The 18689-nt window shown below is 32.1% G+C and overlaps 1 protein-coding gene across 3 annotated transcripts; it reads left to right on the forward strand.

The window, feature by feature from the left end:
* The first annotated feature begins 5725 nt into the window (after positions 1-5725).
* Positions 5726-12167, forward strand: LOC134270090 (uncharacterized). Of its 3 annotated transcripts, none has more exons than XM_062752266.1 (6): positions 5726-5774; positions 6987-7124; positions 7721-8370; positions 8713-8852; positions 9344-9525; positions 9728-12166. In XM_062752266.1, the coding sequence occupies exons 2-6, from the start codon at positions 6998-7000 to the stop codon at positions 10525-10527; spliced, it is 1899 nt and encodes a 632-aa protein (XP_062608250.1). In that variant the 5' UTR covers positions 5726-5774; positions 6987-6997; the 3' UTR covers positions 10528-12166. The 3 variants fall into 3 exon arrangements, with proteins under 3 accessions (XP_062608250.1, XP_062608249.1, XP_062608252.1); XM_062752265.1 differs by lacking the exon at positions 5726-5774 and adding an exon at positions 6169-6687 and having other exon boundaries at positions 9728-12167; XM_062752268.1 differs by lacking the exon at positions 5726-5774 and having other exon boundaries at positions 7081-7128; positions 7744-8370.
* Positions 12168-18689: the final 6522 nt, after the last annotated feature.

Genomic DNA, 18689 nt, shown 5'->3' on the forward strand with positions numbered 1-18689 from the left:
TACCTTATCTTATCACGGTCAGAAAACATATTCGTAGAAAAATGTCTAAAAATCATTGATTTTCATAAGGATTTATGAACCCGTTGCTAAGGAAATGAATTTCCTTGGATACCAGTCCCTTCATACGTTCGAAAAAAATTTTAATTGTGTTTTAGCATTAGGTAAGACAAAATCTTTCATATAACAAAAGCTTTTGAAAAAATAAAATTTTGACTTTCCATTCAATGCTCGATGCTTGCTGATTTTGACTCTTAAATATTGATCTCCTGAGCTTCAGAGGTGGGATACGGTGCCATGAGGACACCCCATGGACCGGTCACGGCTGCGTCATTTGTTTCTTGTCATGAAAGACAATTCTATGTGTTAATAGTGGTCTACAAATTGATTTGAACAAAAAAAAACATCAGTGAGCAATCGACTTAAATATTGTATTTGTTGACAGGGGCATTAATATCAATCATCGATCTTGCAAAACTGTAACTTTACACGTGAATGCTTCTTTTATCAACTTGTTTTTCAATAGCCTGCATTTTTTAGAAACTGTTCGAACGTAAATCATGCTCTTCCATGTCACATCAGCTAGGAGATTAAAGCCTAATTTCCACGTAATATATACGTGTACATTGTTACACAAATAAAGATAATTCATCTTATTTTTCATAATGTTTTGTTATTAGATAATCACTACTGTATTAATTTAAGTAAAATATCCGATTATAGAACATATGAGCAAGACCATGTTTCACACTTGACTTTCAAGTTAAGTGGGAATCAATATTGAGTCGATATATGAATGGAAAAACATGTAAATATTTAAGAGGCATGGGCACAGTTTCAACTGATTTTTTTTAAACCAATTTTATTGTTTACAATTCCTACCTAAGGCATTATCTATTGATTAGCAAACATTTGAACATCATTTGTTGATTAACAAACAAGATACAGAACTTAAAGTTCTTCATAATACATGTATAAACAAGGCTCGTGCCTTGTTTTTGTTTACATATAGTAAATATCTTATTTATAACAAAATGAAATTCAGCAAATAAAAAGTAACTGTCTGTCGAATCGTGTTTAGAATTAACTTTTATTTGAAATTATGTACTCTGAACAAACATAGATTTGTATATTAACCTGTGTAAACAAAAAAATAACACAGACCTTGTTTATATAACAATGGTTTGGGGCTCTAAATCTGTCTTGTCTCTCGACAACTGGCGTTCAAATTTTTGGATGATCATTAGAAAGACCCTTTTTAAATATTTGTAAAAATGGAAAAGTAAATTTTGAACTTTTAGCTGAAACCGTGTTTATGCCCACTTAAGGTACTTGTTTACTCACGATATTTTAACAACAACGGGTCGCCATACTTAAAAATGTCGTAAAATTAACAAAATGTGTAAATGAATAGTTTTGTATTTAAAACTATAGTTTAGAGTAAAACATTACATAAATAACCAACATTTATGTCTATGTTACTCTAATATTTACAATTCATCGAAAATATACTGTTTACGACATATGCCGTATCAGCGCGGTAAAATGTAAACAATCGTCTGTCAATGAGACTGCACTGACATGTATGACTATGGCACACTGGAAAAAGCAAGGCTTTTCCAAGTAAACGTCACAGTACAGGAAGAATTCTCAGATTCTGAAAAACCGTTGGGCAGAAAATAAGATTAATTTAGATCATGATTACGATGTGAGTCGAGCTGTGGGGGATGAGACCACAGGCGCTTGTTTCATACAGTGAGCTTAGTTTTTTTTACTATATAATAACAATGTTATTATATAGTAAAAAACTAAGCTCACTGTATGAAACAAGCGCCTGTGGATGAGACTGGAGAAGATCACCATGATGACAATTACGTACCAGAACCGGCAGGTAGAGACGTCTCCGTCTCCTTCAACGACCCAGAAAATTCCAGGTAAAGATGAAGACTATATAGAATCTCTTAATGATAATATTCTGTAGTTTTAAATATGCGTAAATCTTTCGTAACGAATTATCGTTGCCTACTGTACATGAAATAATAAACACTGATTTATAAAGAGATCGAGGAATATAACCAAGTCCATCAGCTGCTAATCCGACGTACAATGTCAGTAACATGTAACCTAATATGCTATCAATAGCTACGTAGGTATTTAAACCAACCCAAAGTAACAATTTTTACCTACTTTTGGTATTATCTATATTTTGTGGTGAAATGACTGAACGACGCAACATGTTTTATATATATTAATTAATACCATCATTTTTGATACAGTCACACTAATGATGAATAAGACAAAATGTTGACCAAAAATTGATTACTTTCTGAATCGGAAATTTTACATTAGTTTCTATGCAAAATTGATCATATACAAAGTAATCATTTTTGGTCAAATTTTTGTCTTGTCCATCATCAGTGTGTCTGTTAGTGTATCAGGAAATTCAGTGCTGACCATGTTGCGCCATTCATGCATTTGGCCACAAAATGCAAGTAAAACAGAAAGTAGGTAAAAATAGCTACTTTGTGTAGGTTTAAATATCTACGTAGCTATTAATAGCTACGTAGGTAGAAATAGTCTGTGGGCTGGACCTGTTCAATTTTATTGCATGATCAATGCACAATTGTTACAATGTATAAGTGATCATTTACATTGTTTTCTTTTTACGAGTATTTCAAAGTAAAGGGTAAGAGATCATTTGTAAAAGTCTAGGTTATGAGGTTTATGAACAAAATCGCTGTGGACCTTACAACAGATTGTTATTTCAAAGCAACATTTTTGTCAATTGAAGCTGTCAATTTGACCAGTTGCCTGTTCATAGGGAAAAAACTGCAATGAACTTTAAAGTTAATCCAAATAACACTTATTTTGCTTAATTAAGATATGACACTGCATGGAGAGAAGGGAGAAGGGTGGTGGAACTTGGGGTATTGGCAGATGGGCTCTCGGGTTGTGGAGTTTGTGGCATACCTCTCCATCTTTCACATACCTTGGGGATACTAACTTGTGGCTTGGGTTCATTCCTGAAAGTCCAGTGCCAGAATACAGCGTGCCATCATGTAAATAAAATAGCCACTGGAAAGCGACATAGAAAAATATGGGATGCAAATACCAAGCTTGCCACAGGTACATATTTTGTATTAATTTTTCAATTACAGAACATGTATATTATGAACCAGATTAATATCCTGTCATAAATTTGTTTTATTTTTCATAAATGCATCTGAATTATATATTTTTAGGAATGGTGCATACAGGTATGGGGCCATCTCAAGTGAATACCTTCCTAACATCATTGAATATCCCCCCTATCAGTTCCTGAACTCTGCAGAACAGACAAAATGAAACAGGAACAGTGATGGAGAAAATTGCAGAGGAAAGCACCAGACGCAGCCTTGACGATGAAATTCAGGCAACCATATAATTTTATTTTAAAAATGTGAAGAATTTTTGCTGGGAACACAAAAAACTTCACTTTATCCGTGAATTCACTATAAATATTCCTACTACCGTAATTTCGGGAATATAGGTCGATGGGGTATGTAGGTCGAAAGGCTCAATTTCAGCCTTAAATTTTGAAAAATCCTAAGATAGGTCGAACTTACTATATAGGACGAGGCTTTGTTTCCCGTTTTCTTAAGATTTTAACGCAGATACAACGTATCAGAACAGGTAAACCCCAAAAATTATCGGGGTTATTCCGTGACATGAACGTATCAAGAAAATAAACATGTATTTTAATGAGTACAGCAATTAAATACTGTTTTGTAAAAAAAAATGTAGTTTAAACTTCTTTGAATTGTGTAACTACTTATTTTTCTCCAACTTGCCTGTTCAATGCCTCCGTAGTTTCACACTGTTGTTAAATCAGAGGCATAAATAACACGTAAATACGTTATTATTTTACAGCTATAAATCGGGAGATACCCGAGACCAAAGAATAGTAATTCCGATTTCAGAAGAACTTGGACACATTCCTAATAAATTTTACTCAAACATTATTTACCGGTGGACGATAATTACTTCGATGTCCGCCATTTTTATTTTTCTTCTCCAGGGATTTGCTAAAACACGCAAATGACCATTGAATGTATATATCAAGCAACAGTAAAGAATTGAAATCATATTAACACTCTATAAGTTTAATTTATAAATTTTAATTGAGAGTACATTCACAATTTGACTTTCAACATGAATTTCACGACATTGTTTGTTCAATGATGTGTAACACTAATACCCTATAATGGCACGTGGGTTTCTTAATCATGCCCCGCAGGCATTTAAACCAACAGTGAACACAGGTGTTAAACACCTTTGCGTACACAGTGTACGGTAAATCCCTTTATCTGTCAGACAATTAAAATTCTGTTAGAAGCCAATCTGTGTATACCGGTAAATAATTAATTAATATTTTTTAAAAAAACAGTAATGACTTCTTTTTTTTAATTAAATTTAGGAATTGAATTGATTATTTCACTCGTTTTACATTTAAATAAACATAAGACAATAAAAAATATTTGATATACTATTTCAATTTATCGCTACTAATAAATGGTAAGAACACAACAGTTGTGATCGTGAACATTTTCCGTATTTTAAATTTGGATACGGTTGCGGTTTTACTTTTAGTACACGATCGCGACTTCCTAACTTCACAAGATGGATACCGCATGATGTTAATGGATAATACGTTGAGGAACATTATTTAATAGATATAGCAACGTTGTTTTCCTTTGTCATCAACAGATAATTAATGGAACTTATTTTGTAAGAAAGCTATAGAATAAATATTTTATTGTTTACTGGAGCATTAATTTTTTTGCGAAAATAATCAAAAAAGTTACGAAAGTGGCACAGATTTGCTTTGAAATTGGCGTAAATTTTACTGATTTGGGGGCATTTTTCGTAAACTTGAGCCTTAAATAGGTCGAATTCTGAATATTGGTCGACCCCAGCGGTTCTGAGAAAAAAGTATCGACCTATATTCCCGAATTTTGGGGTTTACCTGTTCTGATACGTTGTATCTGCGTTAAAATCTAAGAAAACGGGAAACAAAGCCTCGTCCTATATAGTAAGTTCGACCTATCTTAGGATTTTTCAAAATTTAAGGCTGAAATTGAGCCTTTCGACCTATATACCCCATCGACCTATATTCCCGAAATTACGGTAGTAGGAATATTTATAGTGAATTCACGGATAAAGTGAAGTTTTTTGTGTTCCCAGCAAAAATTCTTCACATTTTTAAAATAAAATTATATGTGGTTATAAGGAACTCTAATGTAACAAATTTACAGATATATTGAACTGAATTTATTTTCAGCAATTCATAATGAAAACATATTAATAGAATGTTTTGTAACAATTATTTCCTTACATATTCAGTAAAAATACCCAAAGGAAAATGTGTAAATTAATTGTCAATTTTTTTTTACATTCATGTAAGTTTTTTATACTGACATAACCAATAATGGATATATTCATAGGTCTCCAGGACTTTGCTATAACCAAGTTTTACTGTATTTCTATTCTGATACTCATATAGTATATATATATGCATCTTTTGCATTTTACATTTAAGAAGTAAATCATAATTTTCACATTTAAAAAGTATAGATTTAAAGGGATTAACCTCAATCAAGTTGGAAAAAAAAACTCGCTTCATGTTTCTGATAGCTTCCTTATGATTTTTAAGGTGTGAAGGTACAGACGAGCTAAGGTCAGTGTCGACGCAGGTTGGCAGAAACGAGGCAGTGGGCGATCCTTTGACAGCCTCTCTGGTATGTTGTGCATTTTTTTTGTGCATTTATGCCTAGATTGATAGATCAGGGGCGTATACTGTTTTTAGCTCACCTGAGCCAAAGGCTCAAGTGAGCTTTTCTTATCAAAATTTGTCCGTCGTCTGTCATTGTTGTTGTCGTCGTCGTTGTCGTAAACTTTTCACATTTTCATCTTCTTCACAAGAACCACCGGGCCAATTTTAACCAAACTTGCTACAAAGTATCCTGGGGTAAAGAGGATTCAACTTGTTCAAATGAAGGGCCACGCCCTTTTCCAAGGGGAGATAATCATGAAATAGAGAAAAAATAATGGCATTTTTAAAAAATCTTCTTCTCAAGAACCACTAGGCTAGGAAAAATGAAACTCATTTGGAATCATCCTTCGATAGTGTAGATTCAAATTTGTTTAAATCATGACCCCCAGGGGTAGGGTGGGGCCAAATGACCGATAAAAGTTTTACATAGGAATATAATGGGAAACCTTTTAAAATCTTCTTTTCAAGTACTTCAAAGCCATGCTTAGTTATATTTATAGGGAATCATCCTCAGGTAGTGTAGATTCTAGTTTGTTCAAATCATGACCCCCTGGGGGGTTAATATTCACGCCCCCTCCCCCCCCCCCCCCCCCACCCTAGTAAACTTTCAGTTCTGATCTGATATGTGCTTTTTCCAAGCCAATTGCTCAGGTGAGCGATGTGGCCCCTGGGCCTCTTGTCCTGTACGTCTGTTTTTGTCTGTCTGTTGTAAACTTAAACCTTCGCCATAACTTTCACATTTGGTATGCATACTCCACTTCATGTAATTACGCTCTTTCAAATGACACCTAGGTCATTGATGTGACCTTGACTGGGCAATAAGCTTTTTCAAACTTTTGCCATAACTTGAACCATAGGAGATCGAGATTTCATATTTGGTATGCATACCTCACTAATTAAGCTCTTTCAAATGACATCAAGGCCAATAACCTTGTTTCCTTGACTTATGACCTGTATGCTAAAAATAGTTTTTTGGAACTTTGTTGCCACTGGGCACATAGTGTTTCACAAACACAACTTTTTTCTTTTAATAGGAGTTGAATGTGTAACAAAGTAAAAATCCAAATGTTTTATAATATATTTTGAATAAATATATTTCTTAACATATATGAATATAACAGATTTATTCCTTTGATAACTGAATCTGCATAACTTTTTATTTGAAACATATTTTTAGGTCATTGCTCCATGATTGGATCCCAGACAGGCAAAGTCATTGACTATGAAATTAGAACAAAATGTTGCAAAATTTGTGAGAGTGCCACAAGAAATGGAAAAGACCCCAAAGATCATGACTGCCGAAAAAACTGGGAAGGTATGTTATTCTCTCAGAAAGAGAAATGACCCACTTATCCCTTTCCCTCTATTCTCACCTTAACTAAAAACTTGTTATGCAAATGCATGTACTTTAAACTGCTTGAAAGCACTTGAGAAAAACATTTAGCAAGCAAATTAATTTTGTGCGAGACATGACAATCAATACAACCCATGAGTATGGTGTCCAGATAGGCCCTTTAGATACAAAAGCTCACCAGTGATTTAAGAAAAGCAGGCTTTTGCACTTACAAACAAACAACAAATCAAATGAGCACAACTTTAAATAACACCAACAGGCAACATGCCATCACACTTAAATAACCTAAAAAAAATATTGTAAAACAACAGCATCCTAGAATATAGGATATATATTATAAGTAAAAGTAAATAAAAATGAAAAGTTATTGAGCAAAGTTAGGTTTTCACACTATATTTGTTAGAAAAAATAAAGGAAATTCATTTAATTAACCACCAGATATAACTTAAATTTTTAGATATGATATCTTAAGCTGTCAACAATCAGTCTCATACATTTTAATTTTGAAATGTGATCATTTTTATACATCTCAATTTAGCTTTAACATTTCTATATAGGAAGCTCTAAAGCAATGGAAAAGGATATGGTGGCTAAAATGGTCTCCAGAAAAGTGGAAGAAGGGGTGAACATAACGAATGTGGTTGCAGATGAGGACACCACTACCTTTTGTCATTTGAGAAATGTCCACTCAAACATTACAAAGATTAGTGATAAAAACCATATAAGGAAAATTTTCACTTCAAATTTGTATGGTTTGCAACCAAAACACAGATCACTGAGTACTAAAGTTATTCGGTACTTTGTAAAATGTTTTAACTACATGTTGTCACAAAACCAAGGAAATACAGAGGGGGTACAGAGAGGGTTGGAAGCATTAAGCAGGCACCCTTTTGGTGATCACAGCGCTTGCAATGAATCTTGGTGTTCCCATATCAGCAATCCGAAACAGAAATATTCTGCTTTGCCATATGGAAAACCACTCAAGGACAGCCATCTTCAAGAGTCCATTCAACTCATCTGCTCCAAGCTGCTGAAGGACACTTCCAAACTTTCAAGATTAGGAAGTACACAAGCAAATGAAGCGTTCAACAAAGCTGTCTCCCTAAAAGCTCCCAAGAATCATCACTTTGGTGGATCTGCAAGTCTCAGTTACAGAGTTGCAGCAAGTGTTGCAGAGAAAAATGCAGGGCAGAAATATCTGATTGAGGTAAGTCATAATTATAGTTATGCAGTTGTCTGATGATGACAAATAACAATTCATATTCTGTAGAAGTACTTTTTTCAGCGTGGTTTTAATGTACACTATGATTGCCGTCACAAATTTAAACAGAAATTTGTCCAAGCGTACTTAATATGAATATAAGAAATATAGTGAAAATCTAGAAAAACGACATAATTTTTTACCTGCGAAAATTGAGATTTCGCAGAATTATGACCCCATGGAAAAAATTATGTCTACAGTATTAAAGATTAAGGTCACAAGTGAATCAGTGATATACTAGTAAATTTATTGAGCTTTGGCATTATAACATGTTGATAATTTTAATAGGTGAACAGAGGAGTTGGTCTCTCCCCAGGAAGACACACAAGAAAATTCTGTTACTTGCGGGATTCTCAATCAAGAAAAAGAAAAGCCATTGCCAGAACAAAGACTGCAAAAAGGAAAAGAATGCAGTTGAAAGCCAAGAAGTAAGTTTTTAAATCAAAAGCTATTATAAGTTATGTATACAGGGAAATTTTGGCTCATTGAATTTTCACCCCTTTCGCCCTCTTCTTCATTGGCCGAATTTAAAACGGGGTGATTTCAAATTACACAGCATAATTTCTAAAACAGAACTATGACTGGTTGAATGGAAAATGGAGCAAAATTATTTGCAAGTGCAAAACAGCAAAAAATAACCCTGTATACAGAATTACGTACTCCACCTCCAACCTCTTTGTGGGGTTTGATTGTGTTGGACTCCGCTGTTTGTCATATACCTGGAGCTTTATCTTAATTTTGTAAGGTATTCATAACGATATTATTAAATGTTGACAGAACAAAATTGGTTGTGCATTTCATGCATACTCAAATATTTTAACTTTGCTCATTTTGTAAAGTTTTGAAAATTAATTTTGTTTTGAGGGTTCAAATACTAGTTGTTCAGTTATAGATTTTCAAAATTGTATTGTCTTTGCAGAGTCCAGACCACAGTATGTAAAGAGATAAGAGAGGGCCCAACATATCAGTCTGGGGTTGGAATCTCTGATTCCAATGTTGTAGTTGATGAAATTCCACCACCCTCATCTGAACCACAACAGCAGAGTTTGTCAACCAAAGACAAAAAATTTGTCTTTTTTGACCTGGAAACAACAGGACTTGGTATTGATGAATTTTATTTCTCTAAACTAAATTTGTACAATTGGTTTTATGGAAAACTTAAAAAAAAAGTTGTCTTATCTAATTTATAAAATATGAAAGAAAGCCAATGCTGATTTTGGTACAAAAAATTAAAAAGATAATGAATGCTATTGTAGATTTTGGTAGTTTTTTTTTTGTAATAAATGGTTTTTTTTTATTTCAGCGAGAACATCACACATTCTACAGGTGGCTGCCATTTGTGGGAAGGAGACATTTTCTTCCTATGTAATGCCTAAGAAGCCAATTACACCCTCTGCCTCCACAATTACCGGCCTAAAGCTGGATAATGGAACCCTCTATCACCATGAGAGAAGAGTCAATGCTGTTTCAATTTCCAATGCACTTGGCTCTTTTTTAAGCTTTATTGAGAAGCAAGGCAATGTTATTTTAGTTGGCCACAATATCAAAAGTTTTGATGTTCATGTTCTTTTTCAAGCTCTAGATTCTTGTTCGCTATTGGATCGAATGTCAAAATGTGTACAAGGTTTTTTAGATACTAGATTTCTATTCAAACTTGTCCATCCAAGTTTGTGTTCATATAGCCAGCAATATTTATCAGAAGTGCTACTAAAATGTACTTACAATGCACATGATGCTGTAGAGGATGTTTTAGCTTTGCAGAGGTTATTTGACACTGTTCATTTTTGTGATGGCGAACATTCATCTTGTACATTTACATTTCAGTATGCTTTGAGTGTCCATAACTACCAGAAGGTTGTAGATAGAAACATTCCATCCTTACAAGGTTTGATTGATAAAAATGTTTTGAGTGTCAGAATGGCAAAGAAGGTGGCAGGTAGTGGCCTAAACTATGAATGTCTCAGATTAGCACATTCTAGAAGTCCTGATGGCATTTATAATCTATTCACTGAGCTGTGTGACAACATATCTGTCAGAGTTACGAAGTGCAAGAAAATTATTGATAATGTTACCCAGTTTTTCATGTCTTCAAACGAAAGTTAAATGATCACTAGATGTATATTCTCTGGAGTTTTGCTTCTTGTACTTTGCTCACAAACATTGAGGTCATATTGTGCAAAATTCATGAAAGAAGTTGATCATTAGTTTTGTCTTGAAATGGATGATGTTGAGTCATATAAGAAATAGTACATTCTATCTTTTACTTTGTTCATGCATTAATTCATTTTTGATTTATTAATCATTACATTTATTGCATGTAAATTTAATTTATTTTAACTAAATGATTCAAAAATTAATTTTAAATTATATTGAGTGTACTGGTTTTTTCATACACGGCGTGTGTATTGCAGAATTTTGTATGATCTCTTGGTTTTGCTATGATTTAAATCGAGAATGTGTAGAATATGGGACAAGGGATTGTAATTAAGTTTGTTTCCCTTACTTTCCTAGAATAATGTCCATAAACTATTTTTGAAGTTCAAAAAATCACACCGAGTTGACATGAAAAGATTTTGTCAAGCAATTCAACTTCTTTTTATTACACATTATAAGGAGAAATAATGGAATATCACATGAAATTGAAAAATAACAGAGGAAATTCAGGTTAATTGTAATAAAATATCTCAAAATTTTTATCATTGACACCCACTTTGTGATTTATTTTTATTTATTTCAGGGTGATTTCTGTATTTATAAAACAATTAATAAGAGTTATCATCAGCCAAATTTTTAGAATATTTGAATGAAAAAAGGTTTATTTATTTGCATAAAATGTCATGAAACGGAGGAAATTCAGGTTATTTGTAACAAAATATCTCAGAATTTTGGTCATTTACACCCACTTTGTGATTTATTTTTATTTTTTAGAAGATGTTCTCTGTATGTATAAAACAACCAATAAGAGTTATCATCAGCCAAATTTTTAGAATATTTGAATGAAAAAAGGTTTATTTATATGCATAAAATGTCATGAAACAGAGGAAATTCAGGTTATTTGTAACAAAATATCTCAAAATTTTGATCATTGACACCCACTTTGTGATTAATTTTTATGTCTTAGAAAATGTTCTCTGTATGTATAAAACAACCAATCAGAGTTATCATCAGCCAAATTTTTAGAATATTTGAATGAAAAAAGGATTATTTTTATGCATAAAATGTCATGAAACGGAGGAAATTCAGGTTATTTGTAACAAAATATCTCAAAATTTTGATCATTGACACCCACTTTGTGATTAATTTTTATTTCTTATAAGATGTTCTCTGTTTGTATAAAACAACCAATAAGAGTTATCATCAGCCAAATTTTTAGAATATTTGAATGAAAAAAGGTTTATTTTCATGCATAAAATGTCATTGAACAGAGGAAATTCGGGTTACAGAAAATAAAAACGTAATTGATTTCTGTAATAGTTTTGTTGTTATTTTTAAGATAACACCTTGATTAATAAATTACTATGGTAGAATGTTTCAATTACATGCTCGCAAGAAAAATTTTAGTAAAAGATTGAAGTAACCTTAAAAAATCCATATTTACAATGGTGAATTCATGCTTTGATTTCATTGGCTAATAGTAAAAAAAGTAGGTCATTGACCTACATGTTTTAAAGTAGATTTTGTCAATACATACGTGTGTCTTGCTGATTTAATAGACGAGTTTTAATTATCATCAGTAGATTTTTTTTTTCCTTCTGAGTAAACAAGTACCTTAAGAATGCTTGATACCTTTTCAAAACATTATTCTAAATGTCGATTTGAAGGTCCTAGCATAATGTAAATGTATTATATTAGCGTGTTCAATATTTGGCGGAAATTTTTTGAAGAAGTTCGCCTAGATTTGATATAGCGCATTTCTTAATGTCCCTATCTATGTACATATGTTCAAAAAATATAGCGTTAAAAAATACACAGCCGAATGTACTACGTCTACAGTAATGTTTATTCGTATCATGTTTATGATCAGGAAAAAAATTGTTTCATATAAAATCAAAGATAAGTCTGCTAAAATCGGGTTCAAATTTTAAAAAAATACAATGTCAATTAGAAACTCAAACATCTTCTTTATTATTAATCTCAGAATACTTCTAAGTCGAATCAGAATGAGAAATATTCTTGTACTAAAAATTAACATAATCGAACCTTAGTACAACGATATATATAACCCTATGTTGCATTTCATATATAATGTCGAAGGTAAATGTCCTTTAAAATAATTATTATCCAAGCTTCAAATGTGGATGCTTTAAAGGGCAATTTATCAGTAAAGGGCACAGTGTAATGTAGAACAACCATATAATTCTATCATAGGTTTTTTCATGTGGAATAAAAATTCCATTTAGTTGAAATTATTTAGCTTCTAGAAATTGAAGCTTTTTTTTTCTCTAAATACTTTCCATGCAAGTTTAATGCCATTTCACCCATCATTCTTGAACTGATTTCAAGACACCTTTGATGACTGTGGGTGTGACGAGACAACTTATCGACGTCAGAAAACAAAGACACTGATCTAATATTCTATTTTAATTTGTTTTAACTCATGTTTTTCCTTATATGAAAATATTTTTAATATTTAAATATATATATATATATATATTTAAAAAATAATGTCTGCGTTTTCGTTAATGTTGCAGAATAACCTGGGAGATCGAGAAATGTTGTTGAAAAGATAAAAGCCGATTTCAAACAACATTTCGAGACCGAGGAGGTTAGTCTTTATCATTCACGACAACAAAAATTTTATTTCTATTCTACAAAGCAGCTCTAATATACGACTAGTCGTTTCTTTATATAGAAACGAATTAGATTACCATGCTGCGATAACGCTGTTACAATTACCACCAGAGTGTAAATTTGTTTATTTACCTGTGAATAGAATGCAGACGATTTGCGCTTTCGCCGCATTAGAATAAGCTTTTTATGAATTATAAATCTGTTTTTAGCTGATATAGATTAATCTTTTGGAATATACCACAAAATCAGTTTCCTATTTTATCACTTTAACACTAAAATGGTGATGTTTAATTATGACGTGGGGAGGTCCGTGAAACAGCCCTGCTTAGCTTTAGACAAAGGCGTCAAAACGGGGGGGGGGGGGGGGGGCTTCACCTTTTCTGGGGACTTAGCCCCCCCCTTTTTTGCAAATATATATATAATATAGCCATTGAAAATTAGGATTTTCCTTTTTTCGGTTTAACCCCCCCCCCCACTTCCAATTTGTTTCCGACGCCTTATTAGAAACCTACATTCATCAGCTACTTTCTACAATATATATGTACAGTGTTTAAATTGTAAAAGACGACACATAGATGTGGTCTGAATATGTATTTTATTCTTAAGGTCTTCAATCCCTAATAGGAAGAAATTCAATGAAATTGAAGACATAACAGATATGTAGGCATTGAATACTCAGTTTATTTAGACATACTTCCCATTTATTACTATAAGTATGTTTAGTGGGATGTGTCCTAATTCATGACCTTGAATTTTGGTAAGAGTTATCTCCCCTTTTTTAATTAATAAAAAAAATCAATTAAAAAAAATTTAGCTGGTAAAAAAATTGTTTTCAATTATCATTCTATTTATAATATTTCAATGCATTTTTCCACCACAGGATTTATTGATATTCAAATTATTTGAATTTTTATTTTGAAAAAACGCTTTTCCCCATAGACTTCAATGCAATCTTTGTTAATTAACTACTGCTTAATTAATGAACTTTTTGAAAATTTCTCGTGGGCAATTCTTTTACACTATAAAATGCTTTAATATAATTGTGTACAGATATATTGACGGACATTTAAGGGTACAGAATTTGGTACCATTAGGGATTGAAAACCTTAAGTCAAATGTACATTTCCACTGTGTAGGTTTGGATACGTGTTTCTGATCTGATAATTTTTTGATGACATTTGTGATTTATTCGAGAGTAATGTCCACGGCATTTCTTTGATCTCGGCAATAATCGTAGTAAAATGACTAACAAACTTTATATTCCTTTATCCAGCTCGCATTGCAGGAAAATAAAAAAAAGACTTGATAAGGAACATACTTCAGGTTATATTATTATACACAGCTCAACGCACTTTTTTAGCTCAAATGGTTTTTTGCACACGTTAAGATCGCATTGTTATTACACAAAATTGTGTAATGAGGCAACAAAATATATTTTAAAATAGATTCCTAACTTACTTGTAAGTTTATTTAATTAACTTTAAACATAATTTTCACATAATTTTAGTAGGATTTTGATATACACTTGGCTGATGGATTGTGATAATTCCCAAATGGTTTTTTTGTAGTTTCTCGTCAAATGTAGCTGTCTATGTACCCGTTCTTTTTAAAGCAGTTCTTTGCCTTGCATTGACTCAAAAACAGTGCAATTCATGTAACGTTTGTATTTATGTTAAATAACATGAGTTAAGATAGCGCAAGATAATAATAGTATTACTCATTTGTTCGGCTGCTTTTCATGTTAAAAAGCGGGCAGTTTTAGGATTACTTCCTAAATCTTGCATCATGACATATAGATCCGACCGCAAAATTCTTAAAGTTTCGGACCGTTAATGTAAAAGAATTATTTTTTCAATGGAAACATCTTGCCATTTTTAAAGATGAACAATACTTTTTTATCCTGTCTTTTGGTATGATTTCCATATGCAACAGTGTCATTTTTCGGCGCTACATTTCGACAAAACCACGACGGGTATGAAAATATGCAAAGTACTTCGAAAAATACTAATCTTTAAAATGACAATTTGAAAATGAATTTGTACCTTGAACATGATATACAACGTGTTAAATACATATTAGGGCTTTGCTTCGTATTATAGTTCGACAATGATCATTCTTATCGCAAAATGAAAGTGACCTTAATTTGTGCAAAAATTATGTGAGCTTAGAAACTATGTTGAGCTGTATATAAATTTTTAAATGTTTCCTTATAATTATATTATTTCGACTTGAGTTTCTTATATTTGGACGAGCGTGTGTGTCTGTGCTTGCGTGTCGAGATTGAGTAACTAATCAAGCTTCACAACAAACTTTTTCTAATTTCATAAAAAGCTCCCACTTGAAAGAAATAAATTAACTTTGAAAAAGGAAAAATATTCAATACATATCAAATATGAAAGAAAATTCCTGAAGCAATTAAAATTTACAGTCAACCCATGTTTTGTTTTAGTCGCTCATTAAATATGTATCTTTGGCCCTGCTGCTTTCAAATCACCTATTAACTGTTTTCTAGTTTCAGAAAAAAATCTTTTTTTCAGTTTTTCTGTTTAAATTACAGCTTATTTATGGATGCCTCATAAAATACTCTTGGAACATAACTGCCATGTTAATGATATTTGTTGATGTACGTGCTCTCTTTGCTCCCTAGAAAAGACATTTGATCACTTCTTCATTTCTATTATGAGGTAATAAACAAATTTAATGATACTCTAAATTATCACAAACGATGCACTTAAAAAATATGACGTGCCACAAATTAATATATAATAATGCATATTTTCTATAAAGTTTTTAGATGTTCTTTTTGGTGTGCTCATTACTTTTAAACTGATAATAAAATTATCCTTGACATTTCAACTCTTATTAAAAAAAACATTGTATGCAAGATTTCTTTCTCCTTGTTAATGCATTTTTTATTCCTGTAATTGAGGAGTAGAGGGTATATCGTTTTGTCTTATCCGTCCATGTATATATTTAGCTTTCTTTTTCTCTGTTCGTCCGCAAAAATATTTCACTAGTTTTCATTTACACCGACAAATAGGGAAAATCAATAGGAACTTTATTCAATTCATAAATCCTTGATTAAGACAGAAAAAATATTGACAAGCCTATTCTTTTTCAGACAGCGTTAAGTGGTGACAAGTGAGGATATCAAAACAAAGATTGTTAAAAATAATTGAACCCAATAGCATAAATAAAAATTATTTCAAATTTTTTGCATTCAAAAACAATATTTTATATCGTTGTGTGACAGGAAATATTCGTATTTACTTAACGAATTTTAAATACTAACAACGAATATTATCCTCCATGAAGCCTTTAATTTATCACTTGTTTGTTACGAGTGGTTATAAAGGGTGAAAGGGGGATATTAATTTCTGCTATCTGTCTTCCAACATCTAAAGCCACAGTTAGGAGAAGGGCTCTCTCCTACCCCTGGCTTCTTAATCACAATAAATAAATATGTACACCTGTATGTTGTAATGTCTTGTTCAGCTAATGACAATATTGGTTGCCATCGCAATTCAAATCAAAAACTGACATCATCAGTTGTCAAAAACTATTTTGTAAACTGTAATTGGGTATTGAAAGGTCGCGTCAAGGTTAATTTATTGACTATGTTTTCTCGCAGTGGTCAATACTTTAATGAGCTGCGAAATATTCTTCACTTCTTCCACCTCGGTCAACCAGGTGTCCTATTTTTATTATTCAAGAAAAACACATTACATGTACAGGACGACAATAATGCAGGTTTACATCATTAAGAGCTAGTATTTTGTTCTTTGTTTATATACAAATATGAACAACAGAAGCTTACGAGTGTTCTTTTTCTCTGTCCTTGAAATAATTAATGACAATTTTGAAACAAAAAAATGCATCAAAGTTGCAGGTCATATTGCTTTAATTTACATGAGAATCGTTTGGCCAGTTCCGAATTTTGATCAGTTCTGAATAATTAATAATTTAAGAACCGATTAATGATAAATTCAAAGTAGACATAGATTGACACCTAGTATAGGAAGAGACTTACTTATGAGTGTTTGAGTTTTTGAAGTTTTGACTTTTTGCAGTCAGTTTGTTTTCGGTATAGTACTTTAAACAGTTGAAACGCTTTCACAATGCAACATATCTGAATCACCGCGACGCATATGTCTGCAGAAAACCCTTTGCAAAGACGTCAATTTTTCGTATAATTCAACATTCAGGGTATTAAAAGTAAGTTTGATATGTATTTTAACAAACATCGAAAGCTTTTGGAAAATAAATGATTAAATCACTTGGAAGATAGAGAATTTTTTTCCTGTTGTCATTGCAGCCCGGAGGACCGCGCTGCTCTATACATATAAGTTAAAAGTGTTGGTGTATGGTGATTAGGGTGGGAGAAGTTATTCAGAATAAAAGGTTATCTAAAAATTGAAAAGATTGTTAATCAGAATGTTCTTTCCCTTTCTAAATTACGAGATACATAATATTTTTAATTCCATAAAGTGAATATGTTAAAATAAATATGTTTTACATGTTTAATATATAAAGTTGCTTATCATATACTATCGAAAAAACGACAGATCCCTTTTTTTAGAATATCGAATTTTACTTCTCGCATAAAAACGCACTCTGTATAGTTCATGTTTTATATTCTAAAATTGAAAATTAATACATTTTTGAATATAGCTGATACATGTGTCTAACTTCAATTTATATTTTATGCAGCCAACATTTACATGAGGAATTGATCAAGTTTAAAATGGTATCGTTTTTGTCTGATTTTTATCCGACTGTAAGTTTTCAAAATATTCGCGACTATCGTCGCCATCAATTAGACGCATGTCTTTTCACACATACCAAAGCGGTTTGATGATCAAGACTTTTTGCCATTGCTTACTGTATATATTTCTCAGGCGACAATTGATGGTTACATCAATGTTTACTTGTTTTATTTGTTCCGGATGTTACAAACACTATAATATATACATACGAACTATCGTCACTATTCATCAGGTTTCATTTTCCATTTTCTTCTTTGAAAGCAAACAGAATTATCTGATATACTGTAATTCATCGTAGAAAAAGGGTGCACCAGACCATTGTTTTGTCACCTGATTCTTTTACGGACGAACGTAATCGAAAAAGAGTGTTTTGTTTAGAAATTGTTAACGTGGTAACATTAAAATGTTATTTACACTGTCACCTGGATTCAGACCACAGTTTGTATTATCTTGTGTGACAAAACCGTTTGGGATGCCACAGGATGCATAGATTATAACTCTGTCTTTGACTTCTATTTTACTTTAGAACATTATTTAATAATTAACGAAGTTGTGAGTAAAGAGATAATTGCTTTAGGGTTTTGATCATTCAAAAAGCATCAGTCGAGAATAGTGTACATATAGGGCTGGATGTTAGAGGCAATATAATTCCTATCTGTGTGTGTTAAATCTTTTAAAATACATGTAGGTTATTGATTTAGGGTTTGA

This window comes from Saccostrea cucullata, unplaced genomic scaffold (genome assembly GCF_032062105.1).
Source record: "Saccostrea cucullata isolate Sc308-1 unplaced genomic scaffold, CSIRO_AGI_Scuc_v1 ctg4628, whole genome shotgun sequence".
In the NCBI taxonomy this organism is placed as follows: Eukaryota; Metazoa; Mollusca; class Bivalvia; order Ostreida; family Ostreidae; genus Saccostrea; species Saccostrea cuccullata.